This window comes from Furipterus horrens, unplaced genomic scaffold, assembly GCF_987537825.1.
Source record: "Furipterus horrens unplaced genomic scaffold, mFurHor1.1.pri manual_scaffold_16, whole genome shotgun sequence".
Lineage (NCBI taxonomy): Eukaryota > Metazoa > Chordata > Mammalia > Chiroptera > Furipteridae > Furipterus > Furipterus horrens.
In genome coordinates this window covers 10,932,350-10,943,432 of record NW_028327186.1, presented here as the reverse complement: position 1 = coordinate 10,943,432, position 11,083 = coordinate 10,932,350, and the positions used below count along the sequence as shown (strand labels likewise).

General features: G+C 48.4%; 1 protein-coding gene across 1 annotated transcript; it reads right to left on the bottom strand.

The window, feature by feature from the left end:
• Nucleotides 1-6,580: 6,580 nt before the first annotated feature.
• On the bottom strand, nt 6,581-11,046 carry RPS17 (ribosomal protein S17). Its single transcript, XM_090263829.1, has 7 exons — nt 11,013-11,046; nt 10,377-10,438; nt 9,446-9,694; nt 9,004-9,155; nt 8,386-8,491; nt 7,835-7,900; nt 6,581-6,709 (listed from the first exon to the last, which is right to left on the bottom strand). Exons 1-7 carry the CDS (start codon nt 11,044-11,046, stop codon nt 6,629-6,631), a joined length of 750 nt encoding a protein of 249 aa, XP_090119955.1. The 3' UTR covers nt 6,581-6,628.
• Nucleotides 11,047-11,083: the final 37 nt, after the last annotated feature.

Genomic DNA, 11,083 nt, shown 5'->3' with positions numbered 1-11,083 from the left:
ACCTCAGGTTCAAAAAATTGTGATAATGGCTCACAGAACTCAGGGAACAATTTACCATTACTGGTTTACTACACGGGATACGAATGGTTAGGTGAAGGGTTCAGCTTCTGTCGCCAAGAAATGTTGGATGTGCTACCCCTCCAGTAAATTCACCAACTTGGAAACTCTCCAAACCACACCACTTACAGTTTTTATGGAGGTTCAGTTATGTCAGTCGGCACGATTGATTAAACCCACCTCCAGCCCCTTCCCCGCTCCCCTGAGCTCAGTGAATGGGGCAGCAAGTGCCAATCCTCTAATCACAGGGTTGGTTCCACTAGCAACCCGCCCACTTCTTATAACTACCTAAGATCCCACCAAGCCACCTCATTAGCATAAACTCAGGTATGGCTGAAAGGGGCTTCTTGCCACTCACAAAACACAGTCCTCCCACCTCTGTCACTCAGGGAATTCCAAGGGCTTTAGAAGCTTTTGTGCCAAGAACTTGGAATGAAGACCAAATATGTACTTCTTATTATATCACAATATTACAACCTAAAGAATAAAATACCTGGGAATAAATTTAACCAAGGAGTGAAAAACTTCTTCCTGAAAATTATAAAACATCCCTGAAAACCATTAAGGGGAAGCCTGTGGCTCTCAAGCTGTGTAGAGGTGGGGTGACATTTGGTATTTTTTCAATTGCTAGTTTTATTCAAGAGTCTAAAGCACATTGTTAGAATCCGTAGGGGGAAGGGCAGTGCAGTGGTCACATTCACGTTTGCAAGAGGAGGAAGAGTCATTTACTCTATTTTTTCTGCACAGACATCTAGAAAGATCAACTTCGCAACATGAAGCTTATTCACTTTTTAGGGAGAGTAAACAGAACACGTGATTTTGAGAGAACACTGTTATTCATTGTTTCGAAAATGCTGATCATGATGCCGTAGGTATTAATGACTGCACCAGAAAGAACATGGTGCAGACCTCATTCTGCCTCCCAAAAGCTTGCAAAGTTGGGCAGCACTATACACACTGTACATAAATATGACACTGGACATAAAATGAAGGACGAGATCCTGACCAAAAACTTACACAAATGCTTAACCGAACAATAAACTATCAATACAATCATTTATTGACCCCACTCCACGCAGAATGCAGGCTCCCTGAGGGCAGTTTTTAATTAATTGCTATCTCTCAAGCACCTAAAAAAGTACCTGGTACACAGTATCGATAAATACTAAATAACTTTTCCTTAGATAATGTGAACTTCAGAAGTAATCAAGGGGACACTGCACCTCTCCCTGCATATACTTCTGTATCTATGAGGCGGAAGACTGGGATTTTCCACCTTCCTCTTCCTAAGAATATAACCGTCCAGGCCATTGCCCTTCCCAGGCAGATAAATAAATAAACACAAAATACAAATAAAATTCTTTCAGTGTAATCAGCACTGTGGGTGAAAAGAAACTACAGCTTTTGTGAATTAAAGGATACTATCAACAGAGAAAAGGCAACACACAGAATGGGAGAAAATGTTTGCAAATCATAGCTGATAAAGGATTAATATCTGGACTATACAAAGAGCTATAACTCAACACCAAAAAAACCCAAACAACCCAATTCAAAAATGGGCAAAGGACTTGAATAGACGTTTCAATACACACACTAAAAGATTCTCAACATCACTAATCATTAAGGTAAAGCAAACCAAAACAGTGCGATACCACTCACTTCATATCCTGAAAATTACAATTGCTGGCAGTTATGGGGAGAAATTGCACCTCTTGTTGTGCATTGTGAATGGAAATGTAACATGGTGCAGCCGCTGTGGAAAATGGTATGGCGCATCCTAAAAAACATTTAATTCCCTTATGATCTAGCAACTCCACTTCTTGGTATATAGTCAAAATAACTGAAAGCAGGGATTGAAACAGATACAACATTCCCTCATTTACCGCGGGTATTACGTTCTAGACCCCACCACAGTAGGTGAAAATCCACGAAGTAGGAACCTTACATTTATTTTAGTATTTATATATATTTTAAGGCTTTATAAACCCTTCCCACACACTTATAAACCGTTCCCAGTCCCTTATTAACCTTTCCCACTCCCTTAACCTTTCCCACACTTTTATAAACACTACTTATGTTCTTAAACATATTCTACACTCTTAAACCTATGTAACTTTAACATACACATACAGTACCGCAAAATCCCGCGATATAGCAAAAAATGCGCGATAAATAGAATATTTTTAAAAATCCTGCGATACAGTGAGGCCGCAATAAGTGAACCACGATATAGAGAAGGACTACTGTATTTGTACACCCATGTGCATAGCAGCATTGTTCACAATAACTGAAAGTAGAAGTATCCAACCAAAAAGTACACCAACAAATAAATGCATATATAAAATAATCTAGCACCTCCACTTTTTAAAAGATTTTATTCATTTATTTTTAAAGAGGAGGGAAGGGAGGGAGAAAGAGAGGGATAGAACCGTCAATGTGTGGTTGCCTCTCATACACCCCCAACTGGGGACCTGGCCCCAAACTAGGCACGTGCCCTGACTGGGAATCGAACCAGTGACCCTTTGGTTCGCAGGCCAGTGCTCAATCCACTGAGCCACAACCAGCCAGGGCGCAACTCCACTTCTTGGCATATACCCAAAATAATTGGAAGCAAGCATTGAAACAGATATTCGTACACCCATGTTCATAGCAGCATTATTCACAACAACCAAAAGTGGAAGCATCCAACCAAAATGTACACCAACAAATAAATGCATATATAAAATAATCTAGCACCTCCACTTCCTGGCATATACCCAAAATAATTGGAAGCAAGGATTCAAACAGATGTTTGTACACCCATGTTCATAGCAGCATTATTCACAACAACCAAAAGTGGAAGCATCCAACCAAAATGTACACCAACAAATAAATGCATATATAAAATAATCTAGCACCTCCACTTCCTGGCATATACCCAAAATAATTGGAAGCAGGGATTCAAACAGATGTTTGTACACCCATGTTCACAGCAGCATTATTCATAATAACCCAAAGTGGAAGCTACCAAATAGACTGTATACCAACAAATGAATGGATATAGTAAATGTATATGTGCATACACAGAGTGGGAAAACACAGAATTTATTCTTGTATTATTATTTATTTTCCATTTAAACAACTGTAAAACTACTATTGCCCCACCCTATACATACTGGGTTGGCCAAAAAGTTCATTTAGTGTTTCCATATGATGATGGCTCTAGTAGGGCTTAGTTATCTTTAACTTCATTTGAAACAATTTTGTTAAGATTATATTGTAACGGCTGTCACATCGCTGTGCATTTAATAAAAACTTATCAAAACTGGTGAATTTTTGTGCAGCCATTTTAATAGTGAAGATGGAAGAAGATACACAACATTTTTAGTGTACTCCACTTTATTATTTCAAGAAAAGTAAAAACGCAACTGAAATGCAAAAAAAAGATTTGTGCAGCATATGAAAAAGGTGCTGTGACTGACTGAACGTGACAAAAGTGGTTTTTTGCAAAGTTTATTGGTACTATTGATATTTTGGCCAAATAATTCTTTGCTGTGGGGCTGCCTATGCATTGGAAGATATTTAGCAGCACCCCTGGCCTCTGCCCACTAGAGGCCAATCAATAGCAGGAGACAGCCGACATACTCAAAATACCCAAATCAATAAAGTTACTGGTAAAAATGAAAAACGTCTGTTATTTTAGAGAAAAAACTCAATGGACTTTTTGACCAACCCAATACATTCTTTATCCATAAAAAGGAATGCAATTTGATATATGCTACAACATAGGAGGGCCTTGAAAAAACGACGCTTTGTGAAATAAGGCAGTCACAAAAAGTACCAGCACTATACGATTTCACTTAAACAAGGTACCTACGTGCAAATTGAGGGACAGACGCAGAATAGAGTTTATCAGAAGCTGGGGGGAGCAGGGAGAGGGGAGGGGGGAGTTATTGTTTAATGTACAGAGTTCCTGTTCGCATGATGAAAAGTTCTGGATGCAGTGAAGACGGTTTTACCGTAACACTGCAAATGTATTTCATGCCACTGCATTGTACACTTAGGCACGGCTAAAATGATAAATAGTGGCTTGGTCAAAAAGTCCGTAACCACAATTAAAAGCAAAACGTAAGCATCGTTAGCTTCATGAATTTTGGTAAAATCTGTAAGGATGAAATTCTTTCTTCACAGTACTGTTCAATTACTGACACATTTAGATATTTTCTACGCAATGGCTACTGATGAGCCACATAATAAAGAGCATAGGCTTAAAACACTTTACGCTTTTGCAAGATCTGAGAGGGACCCAACTCAGCCTTTTTCTGCTCCACACGTGCTTTCACCACCATCCGCCGTAACGTTAGCTCAGCCAATTCCCATTTAAAGTTACAGCGAATCAGTGATTTCTCATCTTTAAAGTTCTCACCTGGTTCTACGCAGACTTTCTGAGGCCGGTTCTTCAGTCTTCAAACGAAGGCGTATAGGGAAGGAAAACTATTGGTTTAAATTAACTACTGATACTGTTTCAAATGTTCTCACTTCTTCAAGCGACCGTTCCCACCTTAAACAAGTTTATTTTTTCTCGACGTGTTTTTTTTCAGAGAAAGTAACTCAACATTGGTATTTCCATGCTTAGTGAACGAATAAGCTACTCATACCTTAAGAGCACAACATTCAAAGCCCAGTTTTTAAAAATAACATCAGTTATGCAGCCATTTTTCTAAAAAATAAAATGCCCTAAAAACACTTTAAATTTATTATCTCTTAATATTTATTTATTTTTAATCCTCACCGGAAAATGTATTTATCGGTCACGTTATGAAATTGCCCATTTATAAATTCATTGCAACATTCCTTTACTCCGATTAGTCTTTGATTTCTCCGTTGAACTAACGTTTCTCTCAGTTCCTCACTTAACTTTTTAAAAATGCTTAACGTGCTCACTTTCTATCTGGCTGTGCGAGTCATTTCACTTTGAAAATTATCCTTTAACACAAATAAACGAAGATGGGAATAAAAAGTTTTACCTGAGACGATTTCCAGTCTCGAGCAGCTGAGTCTCTGGCGCCGGAGGCAGAAGGCTGTCCACGCATTTTACGCCGAGAGCCCTGGGAGGGAGCCCAGAGCCTCAAGCGGCCGGGCACCGGCAGCGCCGCGGGCCACCCACGCGGGCAACCCACGCCGGCCCGGGACTCCGGGGGCCGCGGCGCCTCAGACCCGCGCGCGGCGCCTCAGACACACACGCGGCGCGCCCCGCCCACACCTGTGCCCCGTGCACACCTGCGCCGACCCCGCCCACTCGCCGCCGGAACCCGAGGTCCAGCCCCCCCGGGGGCGGGGCTTAACAAGCCCCACGGGAAGTTAAACGAGCGTGGTGCGGCTGTCCCGGTAAGGACTGACGAGCCACCGGGCGCCTAAACAGCTTCTTCATGCGGCGCAGGGGCTGCCAGGTCCCCGCTCCTGCCGCAACCTGCCCTCGTCGCACTGAAGGTCCCCGGCGCGCCAGGCCCCACAGGTGAGCCGGCTGATGGGAGGGACCACACTGCCCCCCAGTGGGGACTGCGGCTGACTGCACAGCAGACACCCTCGCCGCTGCTTTACGGTTGGTTTCGTTAACCCGGCTCTTTCTCACCCACCTGTTCTCACCGCGGACACCAAAAACCTAACGGGGAGAGGGGGGGCTTCTCTACACACAGCTCTTAACTCAGCACCTTTCTGTGGCGCTCCTCCAGGAAAAGCGACGTTTGACCTAATTGTGGGGAAACATCCGACCCAAATCGAAGGGCATTCTACAAAATCAGCCAATGCTTCCAAAACTGTCATGGAAGACAGAAAGGCTAAAGGGACATGAAATCTGGTGATTCTGGATTGGATCCTGAACTAGGGGGGAAAAAAAAAGTCAAAGATATTGGGAAACTTGATTATGGACACTGAATGTTAAATTTCCTGATTTTGACCATTCCGTGATTATGTAAAGGAACTGACACTGAAGTAAATACTTTGGCCAAAGGGCACATTTCTGTGCACCTACACATTTTTCTAAACCACTGAGAATCAGAAAAAGAAAATGTGTATACAGAGAATATACTGTAAAGCCCTTGGGGCAAAGCGCAAATAATTAGTAGATCGAGGCAGAACATTTGGAAGTTCCCTTTTTTCTGTTCTGTAACTTCTCTCCAAATTTGAAATTATGAAGTATTTTCAGAAGTGCATCTATCTGACAGAACATAGAGGATCCGTGGACAGCCAGGCCGACTTGGGTTCCGACCCTTCCTTGCAGAGATCAACACGTAAGTGTGGCACACACCCAGCTCAGCACCAGCAGTAAAAAGCAGACAAGCGTGCACAACCCAACCCATCAGCTCCTCCTCCCACTACTCAACAAGAGGACCAGCCCAGCCCCTCCGCTCTCCCCATCCACACACAGCTGGACCCACAGCCTCAGCTCAGAGCCACACCCAGGATCCAGCTGGTGAGCTCCCTTCCTTGAGAAAGAACTCCTGCCCTTTGTCCCACCAGCTCCCAACCCCACAGATGACACAGGCAAGGCCTTCGATGGTTTATTGATAATATTACAGCACAACAGGAGGATTCAAACAGCTCCACGTGGTGTTTTGAAATTCATCCCAACGGTAGGCTGAGTGACCTGCAGGTTGGACAGACTGCCGAAGTCCTGAAACGACAAAATGGGTTCAGTGTTACTGTAGCAGCGAGATCTGTGGTCAGAGCTCCAGGACCACCACCGGGCCATGCTCGTCAGCCTCCCCAGCATGGAGTCAAGTTGGTGAAACCCTGAAGAAACCAACAAAGGGCCTTCTCCTCTCCACCCCAGAGGTATAAGCTCATAGGGGGTCTACTCGAGATCTCAAAGACCCTGCACTTCAGCAGTAAGCTGTGAGGGAGCTGTCCTGTGCATTGCAGGATGCTCAGCAGCATCCCCAGCTCCACCCACCCCTGTCTGCTAGGACCCTCTAGCTGTGACAACCAGAACATGTCCCAGGGTGGGGGTATCTCTCCCTGAGAATCACCGCTCTGGGGCCTACACGGTGCCAGGTCGTTTCCAGGACCAGCCTTGGGGGGCCTGCCTCACAAATGGAGGCCCTAGGCAATCAACGTGAGACCCAGGAGAGATGTGGGAGGGCAGGTGAGGGCCTAACTTTAAGCCAGCTCAGTCTGAGTGGGACAAAGAACTCAAGGGTCCACCAAATACCCGAAACAATTTCCCATTTTATCCTCAAAAACCACTTTTACAGTTGAAACAAGAAGGTTGCATTCATAGCAGACTTCAGCTGTACTGGAAATGCTTTACTGAAGTTGAATGGTGGGTACATGGGAGTTCATTCTGTTTAATATCTTTTTGAATGTCTTTAAGCATTTCATGATTATAAAAGATGAAAAGTAAAATTGCTCGAAAGCATCAACTGCCTACTGGACTCTGAAGCCCATGCTTTGCTCACCAAACTTGTGAAAGTATTCAGAGAAGCCACAGAAGACACGCATCAACCTGCTCTCGGGACAGCTAAACTATCTAAGTAGTGCCTGGTAATAAACACCTGGAAATGACACTATGGCGCACTTAAATGGTTAGCATACCGACAAAGGAATGAAGTCCCCAAGGGAAAGCCCACAGAATGAAAAAGGGGACCAGGGCTGCAACCATGGGGACCACTGTGAGGAGCCGGCCTAGCACTGAGGATGAGGGACAGTGACGTATGTAAAACACGGAGAGCACCTGGGGTCATTACAGGTGGTAGAGAAAGCACTGGGACGTCTACTTAGGGTTTCAGCAAACACTTACCAAGAGCTTCAGCATCTCCTTAGTGTCAGGATCAACTTCAATGATCTCCTGATCCAGGGCTGAGACCTAGAAGGAACGAGGAACAGCCCAAATGTCAATCAGTGACTTACCTCTCACCTTCCCTGCCCCATTCCCAATATTCTTAAACAAAAAAGGAGGGGCATTCACAAAGGAGACAGGCTAGGATCCCAGAATGTAATAAGCAGTCGGCTTGAGGATTACAGGCCTCAAAGACCAGTTCTTCTCGTTTAACCTTTGCAGGCCCTCGTTATTATCTTACTGGTATTCAGAAAACCTAAGACCACGTTATCAATTCGGAAATACTTATGGGAAGGCGAATAATCCAACCGCCAGGGCCGCATGAAACCCAGAGTGGACTTAAATGGCCCAAGTAGGGCAGAACAGAAGCTGCTCCGCAGGCAGGCAGGCAGGCAGGCAGGCTGTGGCCCTGCAGCTGACGGAGGGGATGTGGGTGAAGGGCCTCCTTCTCCAGCTCAGCTGAGGTCCCTTTAGCTCCCAGGAGGAGCCAGACCAACACCCAGGCCCTTTACCTCCGGCACGTAATTATCTCTCCTCTCTCTCTCCTCTTCCTGCAGCTTGATGGAGATGCCTCTCACGGGGCCCCTCTGAATCCGCTTCATCAGGTGCGTGACGTAGCTGCAGGGGACAAACGCCCGACGCAACACTGAGAACACGCGGGGGCACGAGCAGCAGCTTCAGTGTTCCCACAGCGAGAAGGGAGAGGCCTCGCGGACCCAGAGCCACACACAGCTCCGCTCCCTACTCACGCCTGTCACGCCCTCTATTCGAACCCTGTCAAAGCCATTAGATCTCCCGCCGTCTGCATTTTCCTCCCAGTCCCAACGAATCGCACTGAAATATTGTCTCCCGGAGAGTATAGGGGGTTTAGATAGTCGTGGAAGAACACAATACAAGTAATGTATATACATATATAGTCTTCTGGAAGTCTGACCGCGGCCAAGGTGTCACCGCCAGATGTGACACCGATGTGACAGTCCACAAGAAGCCCCGCAAAAGCACTTCTTCGGGGCAACGGAGGGACTCGCGCACGTGAAACCACCAGGGCAGCCCCCGCCCCCGCTCCAGCCCTGCGTCCGGAACGGCAGACCCCGGGCAGCCCCCGCAGGCGGGCGCGGCCCCCCACTCACCCCGCTATCTTGTTTCGGAGCTTCTTGCTGGGGATAATGGCGATCTCCTCGCACACGCGCTTGTTGGTGTGGAAGTCATTGCCCAGGCGCGTGTAGTACTTCTCGATGATGACCCGGGCCGCCTTCTTCACGGTCTTGGTGCGAACGCGGCCCTGTGGGTGGAGAAGACAGGGTCACCGCGAACCAGCACACCCCCTCCTGGGAAGTGTGCAGCGTCACGTCCAGACCGTAGCAGAGTCTGCGGGCTGGGGCCGAGCCCATGAGAGGAAAAGGAAAAGGCTGGCCGGGAGGCGCTGGAGCGCGGGGATGAACGCGGAAGCCAGCGGCCCGCAAAGTCTCTGGGCTGGCAGGGCCCGGCGCCCCTCCTTGTGGGCTGGAAGCCGCGGAAAGAGGTGGATGGAGGTCGATTGCGGGAGACAAAGCTTCAGATCAGAGCACCTACCATGTCGGCGGGTCCCTGGTGAAAGAGGAAACAGGAAGCACAAGAGAGCCCTATAAAACGCAGGCTAGAAAGCCGCTTCCGCCTTGGCCGGAACGCGCGGAACCAACGCAGGTGCGCGGCAGCGACCTCTGGTGGGACGGAGAGGAAGTGCAGGCGGCCGGCCACCACCGGTGGGCGGGGCTCCCGTTTCCGAGCCCCGCCCCGCCCCGCGTAGCGTTGTGCTGGGCCCGCTTCTCTAGCCCCCACGTTCTGTGACCAGATAGCCTGTTTGATGTGTCCAGGCCCGGCCGGAGGGGTGCATCTCCTCCTCACACGCCAGGGCGAGGGAGGGAAGCTGAGTCCCTGCGCAGGCCATTCGGGGACACGGAAAGGTGGGGAAGTAGGGGATGGCCCCCGCCCAGGACCCCTACCCAGTCCGCGGGGGGTCAGAGATGTATTTGTCTGGCCCGCCTGGTGGGGACCCAGGTACAACTGGGAAAAGCTTCTCATTTCTCCCCAGCCTTTGCTCAAAGGTCACCTTACGTAAGGAGCGGTCTCCCAACTTCTAGAGCATCACTATGCTTTTGAGGGTGCTCTAATCTCTCTTAACTACTTCTCACAGTGACGTCTTAGTTTTGTCCCGCGTCTGAGCTCCAGGAGAGCACGGGCCGTTTGCTGTGGGTGCTCACCAGCGCCTGAATGATGCCTGGCACAAAGCAAGCTCCCAAATTAAGCCAAGGGCCCCGTTCACCTGCAATGCTCCCAACCACAGAGGCACCTTCTGTCTTCAGGCCGTTCCTAAAATCGGGCCCCCTAAAGCCACCTTTGGTGGCCTCATTAGCCTACGGAGTCCTGGGCCCTCACCTGACTCAAGGAAAGGCTGGGCTGGCCCGGTTGGGTGAGCTAAGGGGCACAGTGCTGTGCCTCATCCCTCAACCTCCCTAGTTGTCACCTTGGTCAGTCGGGTCACGCTAAACTGATTGGGAATGGAAGGCTGCAGGACAGGAAGCCTCTCTACAGAGAGTAAGAGATGACCAAAAGGGAGGGCAGACGTTCCTCCGAGAGTTGCAGGAACTTCATGTATCAGCAAAGGTCAAACCAAGCTGCTACCAGCCAGGCCTCAAATGAAAGGTGAGGTCTCTCCTTGGCCAAGGGATTCCGGGCGCCCCTGAGGGCGCTCTTGCACCTGTCCCAGAAGGGCCCTTCAGCGTGCAGGGTTCTGGGCTCCTCTGAAGGATCAGCACAGCAGACTGCCCAGGCACAGCCTACCTGGTGACATCAGCAGACCCTTCCCAAACCCTAGGGGCCCCAGAGGACGAGAGCAGGTAGCAGGGCTCTCTGGAGAGCAGTGGGCGGCACGAGTGACCCCCTCCCTCTCAGGAAGAACAGGGGCAGCACATGTGCATCAGGGGGGACGGGAAGCCTCACGACACGAAGACACAGGTCCAAGGCTCACAGGAAACAAGACCAGCAGCCCATGTGGGTGTCGGAGCAGTGGTGCCCCAGTTCCACCAGGCAGGTGGGGCTGAGAAGGGGACCCTGAGCAGCCTACGTGGGGGCTGTTCACACCAGGACGAGTGGCACCTACCTGTCAGAGGCATCGCCAAGGTGCCCTTGACCATGGAAGTGGCCAAGAAGTACCTACAGGAACCGGTCCCC